General features: G+C 61.9%; 1 protein-coding gene across 1 annotated transcript; it reads left to right on the forward strand.

Annotated features, from left to right (window-relative positions):
* LOC102458583 (digestive cysteine proteinase 2-like) lies at window positions 1–15464 on the forward strand. The gene is made up of 11 exons (XM_075909138.2): window positions 1–292; window positions 2543–2602; window positions 4033–4125; window positions 4819–4991; window positions 7444–7687; window positions 9219–9414; window positions 10691–10884; window positions 12032–12123; window positions 12515–12676; window positions 13377–13566; window positions 14803–15464. The coding sequence occupies exons 1-11, from the start codon at window positions 241–243 to the stop codon at window positions 14988–14990; spliced, it is 1644 nt and encodes a 547-aa protein (XP_075765253.2). The 5' UTR covers window positions 1–240; the 3' UTR covers window positions 14991–15464.
* Window positions 15465–18828: the final 3364 nt, after the last annotated feature.

Genomic DNA, 18828 nt, shown 5'->3' on the forward strand with positions numbered 1-18828 from the left:
TTTCATTTCACCTCCCCACGCCGCCCTCTTTCGCCGGAGCCTCCCTTCCCAGCTCCGGGCCGCAGCAAATGAGCAGTTTGCAAAGACACGCTCGGGCTCCTTCCCCTCCTCTGGGCAGGGCCTGGCTGTGGCCATTGGCTCCCTGAGTTCCTGCTCTTGCTAGCCCGGTTTAAAGGTGGTGCTCGGAGCTGCTGCTAGGACGGCTGCAGCCCAGGGCAGGCAGAGCAGGGAGCTGCCAGGATGGGGGTGCTCCAGGGGGCTGTGCTGGTCGCGCTGTGCAGCTGGGTTGCAGGTGAGTCTCTCGGGGGTGGGGGGTGGGGCAGCAGCATTACAGGGGGAACGTTTGCGCCTGGCCCGTGGGAGCAGGGACACCTGGCTGGCTGGTGACAGGAACAGGGCTACCCCTACCTCGGTACCTCTCTTCCGCCTGCCTGGGAGGAAGGATGGGGCGTGGTTAGCGCGTAGGACCGAGACTGGATTCTAGCCCTTGCTCCGACACAGGCTTCCTGTGTGACCCTGGGCAAGTCACTTCCCCTTTGTGGTTCTCGGTTTCCTTTGTCTGAAGGAGAGAATGAGACTGACCAGCCATGCTGACAAGGGTCTGAGAAGTGCTGGGAGACTCCCACCCGGCTGGTGCAGTGAAATTAGCCTCTGGGACGCTTGGCTCTGACAGTGAAATGTGGCTGGCCATGCTGGAGTGGGTGGGTCTCACACGGGGCTCCGGGCTCCTGCAAGTGACAGACTGGGGAAGCAGCCACTATAGTCCTCAGCCTTATCTATCCCGTGCAGCAGCGCTGGAGCTGGGGGAACGCTGCAGGTGGGGGCGGCTGGGTAGGGGCAGATCTAGGCATGGGAGCTGGGACTGCAGGAACTTCCCCGGGGCTCCAGGGAGAATGCAGGATTCTTGCTTTTATAACCTAAAAGCAAACGTGCCTGCCAGGCTCTCTCTGGGCACGGGCTGCTGTCCCCTTCCCGGAGGCACATGCCCTGATGCTGAGGCTGCAGCCTGGAACTGGCCGCAGTGACATTTCTACCACGCTCCCTGGCTGAGGGGCAGGGGATCGTTCAGGGGTGCAGAGATCTGACCCCGGCCATGTCCTTTGTCCAGAACTGGCCCAGAGCCACCTGCTCCCCCCACTCAGTGTCACTGCCAGAGAGGGGCATTGTGGGAAACGCAGTCCCCTTGTTTGGGCTTTGCAGTCTCTAGCAGCGGCATGGGCCCTGCAGGTCGTGCTAGCCCTTAGGCCCTGCTCTTACCTGAGACGCACGTAGGGCCATAGGCCACCGTCTCCCTCTGCCACGTGCCAGCTGCCTTTCCCAGTGGCTCCAGCCTGCTGTGGGGGGCCACGACCTGCTCTGCACAGGGGAGCTGCTGGAGTTAAAGAACTGTCCCCCCAGAAGAAAGATGCTGACACAGGGAAAAGCCAGGGCGTGCTGGCTTCACCTGCAGCCGATGACTAAGCCCCAGCTGGCTTCTTGGGGAGCAGAGAAGCTGCCTGCACACCCACGTCCCCAGGGAAGCCTGTGATGTGTCGGTGACGATCGGAGCCTGCGCGCTGCCACACCCATGCAAGCCCAGCGCCACGGCGTAAGCCACGGGACCACTTTCCCCGCCCTCCCCCACATGCAGCACAGTGCCGCCCAGTGGGAACGTCCCCTTCTGAGACCCAGGCCCTTTACATAGCTGCCCAAGGGTAGCTTGAGGTGCCTGGCATCAGGCCCCCCCCTTTGGAAATCTCGGCCAAAGCTGCCTTGTCCCAGCCATGCAGCGAAACAGGCCGGGCTCTGCAGGCGAGCAGCAAAGGGGTGGGATGCAGCCGGGTGGGCACACGGGCCACGTTTCAATGGTCCACGAGGAGATGTCGGGGGGGAGCAGCGGTCCTCTCTTGCCACAGTGGGCGGGACACTGGACCAGGCCCGCAGGGAGGCCGTGGAAGCACCTTCCCTGGATGGTTTAGACCCAGCCAACCCATGGCAGGGGTTAGCGTTGCTGCCCCTTGTCGCCCCTTCTCCCCTGGACTCCACGTGACTGGCGGTGCCTCCCACAAGGACATGGGCCCTGCCAGCTGCTGGTGCCTCCTGGCTGTGGTCCCGGGCGAGGTGCCCAGGCTCGACACAGCTGCAGGGGGCAAGCACCAGGGGCAGCGTGCTGGGGCCATCCCCTCCCGCCCTCTGGCCCCAGGCTTGGGGAGACCGAGCCCTGAGACCCGTGGCGTGCGGGCAGCCCAGCCAGCTCCGTGACGTTCCTCACTCGTGCAGCCCAGGGCCTGGATTAAGGATGCTCCCCCCGTTCCAGGACAGCGCCCAGGGTCTGTTGGCTCGTCACCCTCCGGGGGAGCGAGAGCTCGGTGCACGCCCAGAAAGCCGGGAGCTGTGGTCTGCGCGTGCGACGCCCCTGAAGACCAGCGCATTACACGGCCCTGCCCAGGGTCTGAACCTGGCCCCCGGGGGTAACGGGAGTCCTCCTACCAACAGGCAGAACGTCTTGGCTACGAGAGCAGGCCAGCGACAGGGCGGTAACTCTGTGTTTCTTTTCTTTCAGGAAAAGGCTGCAAGCATTTAAGCAAAACCCCTGAATTTGGAGATATCTACCATGTCAAAGGTAATGTTCCCCCTGGGCCGGATGGGCAGCACGTGTGTGTGTGCATGTGCGTGTGCGTGTGCACATGCGTGTGCACACATGCACACATGTGTATAAGAGCTACCGAGCTACATCCAGGTTCCAAAGTGAGTGGGAGAGCTGGGCGTGGGGCAAATGCAAAACCCAGCCCTGCACGGACAGCTGAACAAACCAGACTGATGTCCCCTCCCCTGAGCCAGGAGCTGGGATGGGCCCTAGGTGGGGGTTCTCCAGTGCCTGCTCTGCCTGTCTCCCCGGCACAAAGCTCGGTGCCATCCGGACGGACTGGCACCGAGCAGCACCCCAGCCTCTGCCCCACCCACGAGAGCCACGCGAGAGCCCGGTGCATTGTGCAAGGCTGCGTAGGGCGAGTTGCTGCTCAGGTTAAGTGAGGCCTCCCATGGGATCTGCCCTTCCCGGAAAAAAAAAATCCCAAGGGAAAGCTGGAGCCAGTAACTCCCTCCCCTCCCAGCTCTGTTAACACCCAGAGCTTGGCACCCAGTGCAGCAGGAGCCGGCTCCTCGGAGGCACTGACTCCTAACGTCCAATGGACAAGCAGAAGCTAAATACACTGAGGCCCTGGGCTCTCGGCCCTCCCCTGCAGGCTTCCTGTCTGGCTGGTCTCACCCTGGCCGCTCTGTGGCAGGGACTGTGCTTTCCTGGCTGCGTGGCCAGTGCCCAGTGCACTGCGGTGCCACTGACCAGCCAAGGAATGCAACTTATTGTTGGAGAGTCGAGGCAGAAGGTCGCCTCTGAAGAGCGTCCGCAGCATCGTCCCAGAACGGCACAGTGGCTGGGCCAGTTGCTCTGCCGCACGTCGCCTGCCCAAACCCTCCTCGCCACACAGCCGCACACGACTGTCTTGCTTCCTTCGATTATCCCCCCAGCGCCAGGGCCTGGCCCTCCACGCGCTCACAACCGCCCCGGCCCGAGCAGCCACGAGACGCCCAAGGAAACGCCCGTGGGGGGAGTCTTATGTCATGTGCATGTCGCCCATGTGCAAGGCCCAGTGCCAGCCTAATCGCAGCTTCATTTAAATTTACATGGCTGCCGCGCTGAGCTGACAAACAGCTGATCAGCTGTTTGTTGGCTCAGCGCGCTAGTCTGGACGCTCCCGCGCCGACCTGAAAGCCTTTTATCGACCTCCCCATTATGCCTCGTAGGATGAGGTTTACCGGGGAGGTCAATAAAGGGCTTTCATGTCGACAGGGGTGCGTCCAGTCTGCCCCGATCTGCTGACAAACAGCTGATCGGCAGAGCGGGGCAGCTGTTTAAATTTAAATGAAGCTGCGATTATTTAAATCGCGGCTTCATTTCCCTTTGCTGAACAAACAAATCTACATGGCTCCGTCGACGGAGCCATGTAATCTAGACGAACCCCAAGTGAAATGACACGGATTGGTGTCCTGCAGGGGTGATCAGCCTGCCCTACGCTGAAATCGAGGAGCCCTTTGAAGCCTGGTACAACAAGACGGGAAATAGCAGCCGGATCCAGTACTACGATGGTAAGTTGCCCTCCAGACGCTTGCAGGGAGGATGTTGCATGATGAGAGTGAGTCTCCTGTGGGTCGGTAGAGCAGGAGGCGCCCATGGGCGGGTCAGGCAGCGCCCGTCGCACGCCAAGTCTTCGGTGCCACCTCGCGCGGCGCTCACTGGGTTCGCTCAGGGGCTGCGGCCATAGGAGGAAAAGTCGAAGGCTGAGCACTGCTGCCAACGGACCATGCGTTTCCTGGCGCCAGGCCGAGGGCCCGATCCTGATAGCGCTGCGCTCCCCACGACTTCACCTGGGAGTGGAGAGCCCGGCGGCCCCAGGAAACACTCAGCCACTTGCCCCACCAGACTTAGTGCCTTTAGGCTACCGAGCCGCGGCTGGGGATGAGGGGCTGCCACCGCAGAGCTCAGAGCCATGGACGGATGCAGAGTGGGACGAGGCAGAGTCCCCTCCTGGCAGGCTCTGCACTGGCCTCGGGCGACGCGGCGGCTTTGCCGCAGCCGGCAGCAATTGGGACGTCACGTACGGAGGGCGACACAAACCCAGCTGCCGTGGAAGCGCAGGGCTCAAGTGACATTTCCTATTGTCACGCCACAGGCCAGGCCTGGCTCGGCCTTCCCCCCCACCAGGCCTGTGGTGCAGAGCAGCAGGGAGCCCGGGTGGGCTGAGGACCTCCGCTGCTCTATTTCCCCTTCCTACCCTGCAGGGCAGGTGATAACTTACCAGCTGGGGTCGGTGGAGCCGTACGGTACCAACTATAAGATCACGCCGGAGACTACCGAGACGGAGGTGAACGTCGTGAAGTGCTTCCAGCTGAACGGCACGAAGGAGAGCCCTGTCACGCTGCAGACAGTCTTTCCCGACACGAACGGCTTCAAGGTGAGCCCTCCCGCCGGGGCCTGGGCAGGAGGGGGAAGGAGCGCAGGACGTCAGGCCCTGGGCCAGGTTGACCTCAGCTTAGCCAGGCCGGAGCCAAAGGGGTTCCGTGGAGCTGGGAGAACCTTTAAGACGGTTCTGAGCTCCAGTCTGTGCAGCTCCTGACAACCAGCCTGCCCAGGCCCTGCATGCCGCCGTCGGGAAATGCCAAGTCTGTCTCCTTGCTCAAGTCCACAGGGCAGGGCACCGGCTTCCTGGCCTCGCCTGGCCTGGGAAGATTCATGCATACGTCCTGTGTAGCCTCCCAGATCCCCCTGGGCAGTGCAGCAGGGAGGGGGCTACAGCGCTCCCCTTCTCGGTCCCAATACTCGGAGTAGTTCAGAGTGGGGATGGGAGGGGTTAACCAGTTAACCAGGAAGCCTCACCCTGCCTGTGGCAAACCCGGGCACCTCGCAAGCAGGGGCTGCTCCGACTGGGCTGGATCGGCCCCTGCCTGCGGTGGTGGGGGACCCGCTCCAGCTCAGCCAGGTTGGAGCAGCCCCCTGCCCGCCCTTAACTCGGTTAAACATCATGTTTAAGTGGCAAACCAATTAAAGGGGATTTTACATCCCTACTCGAGAGCAGCCACAGGGCTGCTCTAGCCCCAGCCGACTGTCCCCAGGAGTATCCCAGGTAGAGACTGGGGGCATGTTTTACCCTCTGCTCGCTCCTCTCCATGCCCCGCTGCGAGGAGGTGAGCGAAAGAGCTGGACGGACCAGTCCCATGCCCGCTGGGGAAGCCCCGTGTCTAAGCGGCACAAAAATAGCACAAGAAACCACAGAGTCCAGCGTGGTTTTGTGAGCAGCGTCAGAATGGAAAACCCCAATTAGGGCAGGGGGTTGCCTGGCCAGCCAGACCCTGCGGAAGGAGGCGAGCCTGGGCACGGGGCACCAAATCTCTCCCTTCCCAGCCCGGGGAAATGTGTCACCTCTCGTCTGCCCTCTGACGAGGTGGCAGGGCTGCTTGGATGAGCCGTGCGGCGACTCAGCTGCCTGCTACCAGGAGAGCCCCACCGAGGGCTCTGGGCAGAGTCGTGTTCACGTGGCCTGGATCTGACTTGCCCGGGCGACAATTTGGCAATGGCTGGTTAAAAGGCCCGGGCGTTCGGCGGGCCCGCACTGCCACGCGGCCGCTTGCATAGCGCAGTGCCCTGGGGAACGGGGCTCCGGGAAGACACGAGCTCACACTTCACCCGGGGAGTTTTTTGAGCATGGCCTTGTGATGCGCCCGGTGCAGCGCTCGGCACAGTGGGCTCCTGAGCCCCAGATGGGTGCCCTGGGCGCTGCAGGAAGGCACGCGCCTACGCCACATAAGAACATAAGACCCCCCCCTGCAGCCCTGAGGGGCCATCGGGACAGGATCTTTGTGCCTGGGCTGCCGCTCCAGAAGGAAAGGACTCGGCTTGTCTCAGACCCTGGGGCGGGCAGGAAGAGATCTCCTGGTTTGCAAACGGTGGGGATTTCCCGGTGGCACGGAGACCAGCTGACACGGTGCCCCCTGCTAGCCTTTGCAGCACTCCAGACTAGGGCCACCCACACACAATCGCTGCCAGCCGGCCAGAGGGGACGTGGGGGCTGGCTGTGGAGCCCATGAGAATGGGAGACAGCTGGGTTGGAAGGGGGGGAGGGGCATTGCCACGGGGATCACTGGAGTCAGGACTTTTCTGATGGTGGCCGAAGCGTGTCCAGCTCCAGGAATGAAGGATGCTGGGGGAGGGCATGCGCTGGGGGGGGAGGGGAGGCTAGAACAGTGTTTCTCAACCTTTTTTTTATAAAGTACCTTTTAAAAAAAATTATAAGTACCCCCAGTACCTACACTTTTCAGACATACACAATTTTTTTTCTATCGTTGCAACACATTTGTTTACACAAGTTCATCGTAGCCGGGTGGGCAATGACATTTTTGGGTGTCAAAAGTACAAAAACAATAAAGTGCTGTGAAACGTAACATCAACATTCAGTTTTCTCCAAATTTCAGTTGTGTTGACGTACCCCCCCCCAGGCTTCTCTCGAGTCCCCCTAAGGATACTCGTACCGCTGGTTGAGAAACACTGGTCTAGAGACATGATTGATTCTGCAGGCTGGCAGCAGCTGACCTAGGAGCTCCAGGCAGGGGCCAGGCACCCAGTGGGTTAGGCACTGGACGGACACGGAAAAGAGACGGTCCCTGTGCCCAGGAGCCATCTCCAGGGGTGAGGCAGGGAGACGTATTTCAAGGGAGACGAGCTGGGGCTCAGCAGGTGCCTCGCCCCACAGCCGGGCAGCCTCTCCTCAGGGCCGGCCTAACGCCAGCTGCCCGGGGGCAGGACTGAGATGCCGTGGGCAGCGCTGCCCCGGGACAGCGAGGGTCAGTCTCAGCAGCAGGACGCGGGAAAGTGACGGGGCCTCACGCCGGCTCCCCGCCTTGCCCCCCCAGTTCCTGCGGGAGGAGTACTACAGAGGGCAGTACTGCTCCGTGTGGCAGGACGTGTCCGACTGGGGCAAGAAGAAGAACATCTACACCCTGTGGGTGACCAACGCCAGCTGCGGCTGGACGCCCGTCCGCTACGAGATGCGGGGCTTCAACAGCCTGCTGGGCTCCCACTACGACAAGTACGAAATTGACTACAGCGGCTTCGCCCTCAGCTACCCTGCATCCGTCTTCAACCTCCCCACCAACGGTAAGGCGGGGCCCCTTCTCTAAATTCCAGCAGCACTCCCCTGCGAGCGGGGGGCTGCCCGAGACCCGGCCCTGAAGGTGACGTAGACAAGGCAGGCGAAGGGGGGAGGAAGGGGTCTGAGCAGAGGATTTGGAGCCAAGGCCCAGTGCGAGGATCTGGCCCACCCCAGGCTGCCTGCAGCGGAGCCAGGACCTGTCTTGCTCCCTTCAGGTTGCTCTTGGAAGACCTGCGGTGGCTGGGGCGCTGTGCTCAGGGCAGAGGGGAGGTGGCGGGTGGTGCCCTCCACCCTCTTGCCGGGGGTGATCCGGGTGTCAATGCAGGACGTGCCCAGAAGCAGCAACGGCAGAGGCACTCCGGGGAGAGGCAGGGACACGAGCCGCCTCTCCAGCTCCGGCTCCCACGGGCGTTGAGCAAGGGCCACTCCGCCCCACAGGCTGTCGAAACATCAGCGCCAAATGGGACCGTGGCCCGCTCTCCAATGGGGCCGCTGGCTGGGGACGCAGCAGCTAAACCAGCTCGGGGGGAGGAGATTCGCAGCAGATCTGAGCCTCTCCACAAGGCAGCCCGGTGCTGGGTGACCCCTGCTGGCATCGTGTGGCCCTCGGTACCCGGAAGGGCCAAGATCCCGTGCCAGGTGTCCATGCCACTGCCTCCTCTTGGCATCGAACCACCCCAAGGACGTGCCCGCAAGGGGAGGTCGGGCAGGCCCAGGAGGGGCAGGGGGTAGGGTTGCCAGGTGTCCTGTATTGACCCGGACAGTCCGGTATTTTCACCTCCTGTCTGGTAAAAAAATTCAGAAAATACCGGACACCTAAAATGTCCAGTACTTTCTTATTTTTTCCCAGACAGGAGGTGAAAATCCTGGGTGCTTAACGGGTTCCGCAGGGGAGTTGTCTGGGCTGGAGCAGGAAGACAAGAGGGCAGATGGCTGCCAGCGGACTGCTGGGGCCAAAAAGCCTCAAAGGCCTTTCTTAAAGGGGCCATGCTGGTTTTTTTTATTTTTTTATGCTTAATAACTCTCTGGGTCCTTTTTTTTTCTCAACAGAATTTTTTCCCCAGTGGTTTTTTTTTGGGGGGTGGGGGAGGGTGTGTATTTTTGGTTAAACCATCTGGCACCCCTAGCGGGGGGAGACACTGAGTCCCAGCCCGGGGCGGTGACAGGACCGGCAGGGGAGAGGAGGCGATGTCCCAGCTCCCGGAGGTGGGAAGAATCTAATCGTCACTGGCAGCGGGGGCATTGTCCCTCCCCTGGGCCCTAAGCAGCGAACGGGGCACTAGCCTTGGGGGCCTGCTGCTGGGCTGAGCTGCAAGTCCAAAGAGAAATGTCCCAGGCAGCAGCAGCAGCAGCAGCAGCAGCAGCAGCAGCAGCAGCAGCAAAACCCCAACCCCGTGCAGCTGGGTGGCGGGAGAATACATTCTGGCGTATCCCCCTGCCTGGCATTGGGGCAGTCACTGACAGGGAAGGGGCAGGGTTGCTCCAAACCGGGTGGGGGGAGCCCTGGGGTGACGGCTGCCTGTGCTTGGGCCCTAGGAACCACGTCCTGCGAGGAGCTCCCGGGGCGGGAAGCCGAGCGCTGGATCCTGGCCAACCCCATGCAGGACTTTGTGGGGAAGCGGGAGGACCGGTCCCACCAGGTGTTCCACCACTACCGGAAGAGGTTCGGGAAGACGTACCGCAGCGAGCAGGAGCTGGAGCACAGGAAGCACACCTTCACGCACAACATGAGGTACGGGGCACCCGGGGCTCCGGGTCACGGTGCAGGAGGGAGCTGGAGCATCGTGCGCTGAAGGGAACAGAACCTGCCGGCGGAGGGAGTCCGGAGGGTTCCCCGGGGAGCTAGGAAGAGACTTTCCCATGGCTGCTTATGGAACCAGCCTTCCTGAGCTGGCCTCAGACTTGGCGGAAGGTGGCCTCTTCATGGGGGCCGAATGAGGCCCACCGGCCCCACCAGCCCCGGCCTAGCAGAGGACTCTAGCTAGCAGCTGGCGAACAGCGTCCAAGGCTTCTCCCGCACGTCTACAGGTGGGGAGGGGGGGCGTGATGGCTGCTCGCGGGGACATCACCAAGCTGGCTCTCCTCTAGCTAGATCCGAGCAGGCTGGCCCAGGGAGGGATTAATGGGGAACGAATGACCCCCAAGCTGGGGCCTTTTTTAGCCTGGCGAGGGACTCCCTGAGCCTAAAACACGAGAGACTTTAATGCCGCACAGTGTCCTGCACGGGCGGTACCCTGGGATCTGTCTAGACTACGCGGCTCTGTCGACGGAGCCTTGTAGATGAGTTTACCAGACATAGGAAAATGAAGCGTCGATTTAAATAATCGCCGCTTCATTTACATCAAAATGGCCGCTGCGCCGTGCCGATCAGCTGTTTGGTGGCACAGCGGGGCAGTCTGGATGCGCCACGGTCGACAAGGGAAGCCTTTGTCGACCGCTCCGGAAAACCTCATTTCACGAGGCATAACGGAGCAGTCGACAAAGGCTTCCCTTGTCGACCGTGGGGCGTCCACACTGCCCCGCTGTGCCGCCAAACAGCTGATCGGCACAGCACGGCGGCCATTTTGATGTAAATGAAGCAGCGATTATTTAAATCAACATTTCGTTTTCCTGTGTCTAGTAAACTCATCTACATGGCTCCGTTGACGGGGCCGCGTAGTCTAGACAGACCCCTGGAGGCCAGCAAGTGCCACTTCCTGTCCCTGGCGCTAGCTCGCTCAGCGCTCCCTGGGGCTGGCTCATCTTTCAGGCTGGCATTGCCCCGTTCCCCTGGCTCCTCCCCGGGCCCAGCCTCTGTGCATCCCCCGAAGCTGGCTGCCGCCCGAGGCTACACCAGCACTCCCAGGGCTAATCCGGGACGTGCAGTGTGTGGGGATTCCTTCGCCAGGGCGGGAGGGCTGTGCCACGTACCCTGCCCCATGGCAGCAGCGCCCTGTGCCAGGGGGGCAGAGCAGTGCCCAAAACCCAGAGCTCGGCTCTCCATCTTCATGGCCTCCCTCCCCGCCCAGGTACGTCCACTCCAAGAATCGGGCCAACCTGCCCTACAAGCTGGCGCTGAACCACCTGGCCGACCGCACCCCGGAGGAGATGGCCGTGCTGCGGGGGCGGCTCAAGAGCGGGGCTCCCAGCAACGGGCAGCCCTTCCCCACGGAGTTGTACGCTGGCCTCATCCTGCCTGAGTTCCTGGACTGGCGGCTGTATGGTGAGTTGCAGGGCCCCTGGGGGGAAGGTGCCATCCAAAGGGAGCGTTTCCTCCTGCCTCCCTTTCCCCACCGCGCTGGCACCGGGGCCCCATTGACCACTGAATTCTTGAGCATTTGGATGGTTCTGTTTTTGGGTGCCCAACGTGGGACCTTATGGGTCCGTATGTCCTGGGAGCTGAACGCCCCCCCTCCCACCGCTGCTGTGGACGTCGGGGCAGCTGAAGGTGCCCGATGCTGTTGACAGCCCCACCTGATGGGTTGTGTGTTGGGTTTCCAAAAATCAGAGGCTCCTAAGGAAAACCCCGGGGGCTTCTGTGGGCATCAGCTGCAGCTGTTGGCAGCCCTGTAATCCAGAGCTGTCTGGGCAGGCAGGCCTGGGGCTGGCACCAGACTGATGCCCCAGGGAGAGGTGAATGGGGAACAAAGGACACTGAGGTAGAGCTGCCCCCCAGCTGCAGCCCCAGGAGCTGAACAGACCTGGCGAGGAGCTACCTGGTCCACTAACACACACGAGACTTAAATGCCAATTCTAGATCCTTATGCGGGGGAGGGGTTTGTGGCTCCCTCAGGCCTGGCTCCTGCTCCTGACTATCGCAGACATCCCGTGCGACCATGGGCATGCCACGGAGGTCCTGCCTCAGTTTCCCCATCTGTTAAGTGAGCTGGTGTTAATTCACGAGACCCAATTCACGGCTGCTTGTTGGCGCGTGGCGCGCCCCGTGGGGAAGGTCCTGGTGAGATGCAGAGGATCACTGCTATGCACCAGCTGCTGCAATTGGCACAGAGTCAGAAGGTCTGCGGGTTGTCGCCTACGTGGCCTGCGCGGCCTTCCTGGGCATCCCCTTCGTTGCCACAGAGCTTGCTGGGAGGCACTGAAAAGCGCCCATTGCCGGGTGCAAGCGCTGTACCTCCCACCCCAACCCAGAGAGAACTCAGGCCAGAGCCCAGCCAGGCAGCCCAGCTGGGGAGCAGGGGCTACCAGCAGCCAGGGATGCACCTACAACTTCTGTCTCCTGCACTGGAATGCGGGTAGCTCTTGGGCTGCGAGGGGGCGAGCCAGGCAGGGAGGGAGCCCGGAAGATCAGTGCTCCTGGAGGCACCCGCCAATGGGGCTCAGTCCCTGACCCCGGCTCCCTCCCTCCCCAGGCGCCGTGACCCCAGTGAAGGACCAGGCCGTGTGCGGCTCCTGCTGGACCTTTGCTGTCACCGGCACGATGGAAGGTGCCCTGTTCCTCAAGGTGAGAGCCCGGCCGCCTCCCGACCAGGAGACGAGCTGCAAGCCCACGAGTCACGGGCAGCCCATCCGGCATCCTCCCTGGCGCTCGGCTCGTGAGCACAGGAGCCCTCTGCAGCTACCAGAGCCCTGCCCGAAGGCCGCCGGACAGCCCCTGGATCGAGGGGGTCGCTACGGCTGCTGGAGGGCTGGGAACAGCCTTTGCGCTGGATGAGGACGACCCAGGCTGGGGCAGCGACTCCCCCCTGCGTGGCCGCAGGTGGCGCAGCCGGGGCTCAAGACTGACGGGTGGTGGAAGTGGAGGAGCTGGGATCAGCCCCGCTAGGTGGCTAGCTCCCGAGCCTGCCTCCTGGCTGCGGCTTTGCAGCTGAGGTCCTGGTGCCCTGTCTCCCCAGACCGGCGTGCTGACCTCACTGTCCCAGCAAGTCCTGGTCGACTGCTCCTGGGGCTTCGGGAACTACGGCTGCGACGGCGGCGAGGAGGCGAGCGCGTACGAGTGGATCAAGAAGCACGGTGGCATTGCCACCTCCGATTCCTATGGGCCGTACAAAGGCCAGGTGAGCCCGGCGCCCTCTGGCTCGGCCGCAGGACGGGCTGGTGGAGCAAATCCCTCGGCACGGCAGCTCTGACCCCGCAGAGCCTCCGCAGCGTGCGCGCCCCGGGCCAGTGAGCCAGAAGCAGGACATGCAGCCTGCCAAGCGGTTGCCATGAAGGGGGACTTCTGCCTCCAGCGGGGCCGAGATCTCTAGGGGTTTGGGGCCCTATCCCATGGGGCTGCTCCAGCAACCCCACTTAGAGCCAGTGACAAGATACATCTGGGCAAGCGGCAGGGGCTGCTGACAACGTGCCCTTGCTGGTCCCCGTCGCAGCTGCGTGGCCTCGGTAATACGCTAGCCAGGGACTCGGAATACCTGGGCTCAACTCCCAGCCTGCTGAGTCACGTTCCTCTCTCTGTGCCTCAGTTTCCCTGTGCAAGAGCGGGCAAGACTCCTCTGCCTACAGGGAGTGTAGGGGGAAGGCATCTGGGCACATCGCTGAGCGGGGTCCTAGAAAGATTCATTGTAGACTGGACATGCCCACTGCCAGAGATGCTTCTGGCTCCCTTTGACCCTGGGGGCGTCCGTGGGCGAGCACACATGTGTCTGCCCAGCTGCGGCTCCCTGCTCCTGGGGGCGTGGGCCTCGCTGGCGCACGCAGAGCGGCTGCGGTCCCCTGTGTCCGCGTGCCGCGGTGCCAGCTCCGGGCTTTGCCTTGCAGAACGGCTTGTGTCACTACAACACGTCTGAGCTGGTGGCCAAGGTGCAAGGCTACGTCAATGTCACCTCGGGGAACGTCACGGCCCTGAAAGCCGCCATCTACAAGAACGGCCCAGTGGCCATCAGCATCGACGCCTCCCACCGGTCCTTCTCCTTCTACTCCAGCGGCGTCTACTACGAGCCCAAGTGCGGTGAGTACGGCTGTTCGCGGCCGAGCGTCTCCCGGGATGGCTCGGGTTGGCTCCACCCGGTACCCAGTGTGACGCCGCATTGGGGTTTTCCCATCTCCTGCACCCCCGTAATGGCACGAACAGACTCCACCAGCCAGTAGAATAGAGGGTGTTTATTGCTTCTCCAGAATACAGCACAGCACAGAAGTCATCTGGTTACAGGGCAGGCCTAGGATGCCTCAGCCCCCCTTGAGATGGGGGAGACTGGGCCCCTAAATTCCAGCCCCTTTCCCTAGGCTGTCTCCTCCATGCTCCCAGACAGAAACTAAACTCACTCACTTCCAGCCCTGCCCCCAGCCAGGGCTCCACTCCCCTTCTTCCCATTGTTCCGCTCCCTGGGAGATACCTGTCTGATGAGTTTCGAAGCCCCCTTGCATAATGACTCATCCCCTGCCCTGCTGGGCCATGCTGCAGCCAGCAGCCAGTGGAGGTCACTCACAACCCACTGCCCAGCATAGCAACCAGCAAGGCACCCCCCACTACGTCACACCCAGCAATGCTGGGACACCGGTAAACGAGGATTCCTCCAGCTCTCCGGAGCCGGTGTGGCTGGACAAGTGCTTTGCAGGGGTCTGAAGCTAGGGGGCAGCGACGTCTCCTTCCCCAGCTGCATGGATTCAGGGCCCACAAGCCAGCTCAGAAAGATGGGGGGGAGGACGGAGCAAAGGCTTTGTCAGAAGACTAAACCGGAGGAACTCACGGCCTGGAGGAGGATTATGTTGCACCAAGGCAGGGCGGTACTGAGCTGCGGGGGAGGGAACCCAGGTTTAGTATCTAAAAGGGGCACCTGGAATAAAGCCCAGCTGGTTTGCTGCCTGCTTCCAATTTAGTACCAGGCTGCAGAATAGCATCTGAGCCCTGGGGCCACAGCTCAGATCAGACCTGCAGGGCGCAGGCAGCGGTGTCCCAAGACTAGGGTCACGCTGGCTCAAGAGACGCACTAGAAGCAGGGCCGGGTAGGGGAAGCCAGGACTCCCGGTTTCCAGTCTCAGCTCTGCTGTTCATTTGCTAGGTGATGTTGGGCTCGTTATTTAAACCCGGTGTCTCAGTGTCATTGTGGGGATGACCCCACGTACCCACGGCCACACCGTGCTGGGAGATGGGTGGTTGAGAAGCCAGGCATTGCTGGTACAACTAATGTGCCTGTTAATGGTGCAGTGACCTCTGCTGACATTTATTCCAAACTCCCCTCCCCAGGTAACAAGACAAGCGACTTGGACCACGCGGTCCTGGCGGTCGGCTACGGCGTGCTCCAGGGGGAGCTGTACTGGCTGGTGAAGAACTCCTGGTCCACCTACTGGGGGAACGACGGCTACATCCTCATGTCCATGCAGGACAACAACTGCGGGGTGACCACGGATGCCAGCTACCCAATCCTGGAGTGACCCCAGTTCCCCTCACCATCCGAGCCCCGCCCACGGGGGCGCCAGGCCTGGGGGAGAACACAGACTGGGACGTTGCTTGGCAGGTCCGTGTGGATTTCACCCTAGCAGAGACACTGGCCGGAGACCTACTTGATACCGTCCCCCCGCCTTGCCAGGCGCTGGCCCTGGTCTGGAGCGGATCAACACTCCGTCCTCTGGGCACTAAGTCCTCAAGTGACAGTTCAAGCAGCCACTCGGGGAGGAAGGTGGGACTATAGCTCTTCAATCAAGGGGGAGGGGAGGGGAAATTGAGGTGTGGGGGAGGTGTGGTAAAGGGAACAGCCTGTGCATAGCGGGGAGGGCGGTACATGGAAGTCTGTCCCCCTCGACGGCAGCCTGGCTACCGGGCAGCCCAAAAGAGCCCCCAGCACACAGCTGATGTGGCTCGCTCCGCTGCTGGCAATAAAGTAGCTGGGAAAATGCTGGCTCTCTGTTAAACCAGGAGGGGGAGTTTGCTTCCCAAGGCGGTTTGGTGTCACATTGCTTTCTGCACCCCCTCTCCCAGCTCACCAAGTGCCCCTACTCCTCCCTTAACCCACCAGTTCCTTCCTCTATCTCCACCCTGTCGAGAGGCCCCCTGAGCCTCGTCTGCTTCCACTGGTGACTTAAGCATCACCCAGTTTACCAGAGAGCTCATCAGCCTCAGTCTGTACCCACAACCCTCTGGTCAGGGTCTTCTGGCCCGATGGCACTAGGCCATAGAGATCCTCTACGCTGGGTATTATGGCCCACGGGCCCAAATCCATATGCGAGTCCCTTCTGCTCAAGGTAATACGGCCCTGTGGTCAAGTCCATATGTGAATCCCTTCTACTCAGGGTAATACGGCCCAGTGGTCAAGTCCATATGTGAGTTCCTTCTACTCAGGGTAATACGGCCCAGTGGCCCAAATCCATATGCGAGTTCCTTCTACTCAAGGTAATACGGCCCAGTGGTCAAGTCAATATGTGAGTCCCTTCTACTCAAGGTAATACGGCCCAGTGGCCCAAATCCATATGCGAGTCCCTTCTGCTCAGAGTAATACAGCCCAGCAGCCTAAGTCCATATTAGGGATGTAATAGTGTATTCAATTAACTGATCAGCAAAAGCTTATAGGCTAATGCTCTAGACCACACGCATTTCTCCCCTCCCCGCCACCAGGACATTTTCTCGCAGGCTGGCCGGCAGCCCAGCTCAGTCCTGGCTGGCGTCGGGTCCAGGACCTACCCCTGCGGCGGCTCTGCATTTAAAGTGTATGAAAAGATAAGCAGGCAGGTCGCCTGCTTCAGTCCCAGCTCATGCCAGGTCTGGGAGCTCAGACCTTCCCTGGACAGGGGCTGCCGCCGCCCTGCACTGCTGCCTCTGATACAGCGCAGGGCGAAAGGCAGCCAGGCTGCAAAGGGAGCTGGTTTTTAAACTGGCTCCCCTCGTGGACCAGCGCCCGCCTGGCACCCCGCGCTGCTGCCTCTGATTCAGAGGTAGCAGCGCGGAGTAGCAGGGGGCTCCTCAGGAGTGGGGCCAAAACGCACTGGCTGCTGGCCCCACCCTGAGGACTACAGAATAGTCAAGTAACCAATAAGAATTCATGAGGTTAATCGGCTATTCAGTGAACTGATATTGAACATCCCTAGTCCATATACAAGCCCCTTCTACTCAGGGTAATACGCCCCGTAGCCCAAGTCCATATGCAGGTAGAAAATATGCAGGGGTATGTAAGAAGGGGGAAAATCCGGGCCCTCCCTCTCCACCGAGTCCTAGCCCAGGGCCCTGTTGGCAGCGGGCTAGGACCCACTGCTCGCTCAGCAGGAATCCTGCTGCAACACGCTGGGCGCCCGGGGAGCAATTCCCCGCCCTGGGCTGCTATCGGGACCTGGCAGACGTCCTCTCTGTGTGCTCGCTCTCGTTCTGCAGCTTCTCCGGTAGCCGCTCTCGGCCCAGCTGCTGCGCCGGGGTCCGGTGTCGCTTCCTCCCCTGGAGCTCCCTCCGCACTTCCTTCCCCTTCAGCAGGCAGGCCTGACTGTGCTGCTCCAGAAGCCTTTGTAGCCAGGCTCCAGTGGGAGCATGCCCAGCAGGGCTGTGGAAGTGGGGGTAGGGTTGCCAGATACATTCACACGAAAAAATCCCGAACATGGCAGGGAAAAAATTGGTTAAGCAAAAAAAAAAGCATCTGGTCTGACTTCTCTCCCCTCCCCTCCCCGCCCCAGCCTTCCGTCCGAGAAAAATAGAAAATACCGGACATTTTCCATGTCCAGTATTTTCTGGGTTTTTTTACTGGACAGAAGACGCAATTATCGGACTGTCTGGGCGAAAACTGGACACCTGGCAACTCTAAGTGGGGCCCTCTCAGCCAGCTGGGCCAGGGAAACTCCATTAGCTCCAGTGCGGGGTTGGTGCACCCCATCACCCCCTGCAGCAAACCTCCTTCTCCCCCAGTCCCTGGAAGGGGGCTCTCTGCAGTGCAGCTGCTCTGCTGGTGCTAACATGCCCCCCCGGCCTGCTGGAGGCCTCACTGCTGCAGATGGAGCTTCCTGCCAGCCAGGCTGGATTGATATTAGGAACCCTGAGAAGAGCCAGGCCGGATGCAGCTGACCCCAGTTAGAAGCTGATCTTCATTTCCTGCCTGGGCCCAGCCAGCGAGTTAGCCCGACCTTCCTCCCAGCCAGTCCGTACTGAGGTCCCTCCCGACCAGGCCCAGGCGGGGCAGCTCGGACGCCCCTGCCCGCTTTGAGGGCCGGCTGCTAAGCTGGTGTAGGACGTCTCCAAGTGCTGCCCGTTCGAACGACAGCCTGTCTGGCCTGCTGCGCGCTTCTCTCCCCCGGGGCTGACGGCTGGGGTGGGAGGGAGCGAGAGGCAGGGCTGACATTTGAGACTCGAGATGCCCCCGTCAGGCCCAGCCAAAGGGTTTGCGGGGCCCAAGGCAGGACGCCGGGACCGGCCGGTGGATGGTGAATCCTCAGCAGCGGGGGCCCCGAAAGCGTGGAGCCCACAGCGTTTGCCTGAGGCCTAGTGTGCACTGGGAGCCGCTACCCCTTTCCCTGGATCTGAGCTCCCATCCTAGGGAAGCTCTAACGCAGGCCTCCCCTGCCTGGGCTAGGGGAACCAACCCAGCTGCGGCCTTCGGCCTGGCAAACTGGCTTCGGCCCTCCAAGGCGGGGGCTGGAGGGAGGGTGCCCAGGGAACAGGGGACGGCTGCCAGCCAGCCGGGAGAGGCGGAAGAGTCACGCCTGGGGGGCAGAGGTTAGGACAATGCAAGGGCCCCAACAGCGGACAGGAAACCAAAGCTCCTGGTTCAGGGCTGGAGCCGGGGAGAGAAGCCAGGGAGAGATTTACTGTGTGCGGCAAGTTATCTCGCTGCTACCCCAGCTCCCAGCCACTGTCCTGGGCTGGAGCGAGCCCTCAGGGCTGAGCCAGCCAGGTGGCTCCTGCCAACAGCCCCAGAGAAGCCGACCGGCCTGTCTGCTGCAGTGCGCGTGGGTGGGCTCCCAGCTCGAGTGCTGGCCCGGCCTGGGAGCGCGGTGGGGCTTTGGGCTCCAGCGGCTGGCCCCGTGCGGGGCGTAGCTACAGTCCGTGTTAGCGGCGCGCGCGCTCTGTGGCTGTGCGCCCTGGGTGCAGGCTGACCCCAGACGATCCCACGAGCCCGAGAGACGTTCACCTGGGCTGGCTCCGCAGGAGGGATCTAGCTGCCCGGCCCTTGCTCCGACACGCTAAGCGCTAACATTGCCCCGTGTCTGCAGGGAACTGTGGCAGGCGCTTGCGTAAGGAGCAGGGCGCAGGCAGTGGAGGCGGCTGCACCCAGCCCACTGTTCTGGCACCAGCAGGCAG

Source organism: Pelodiscus sinensis, chromosome 26 (assembly GCF_052426305.1).
Source record: "Pelodiscus sinensis isolate ZL-2025 chromosome 26, ASM5242630v1, whole genome shotgun sequence".
NCBI classification, from domain to species: domain Eukaryota; kingdom Metazoa; phylum Chordata; order Testudines; family Trionychidae; genus Pelodiscus; species Pelodiscus sinensis.

Bases quoted from the DNA above. Each gene is read 5' to 3' on its own strand.
- LOC102458583 (XM_075909138.2), top strand. From the start codon at position 241: ATGGGGGTGCTCCAGGGGGCTGTGCTGGTCGCGCTGTGCAGCTGGGTT. The intron at 293-2,542 runs GTGAGTCTCTCG...CTTTTCTTTCAG, and splicing joins GCTGTGCAGCTGGGTTGCAG to GAAAAGGCTGCAAGCATTTA. The intron at 4,992-7,443 runs GTGAGCCCTCCC...TTGCCCCCCCAG, and splicing joins CCGACACGAACGGCTTCAAG to TTCCTGCGGGAGGAGTACTA.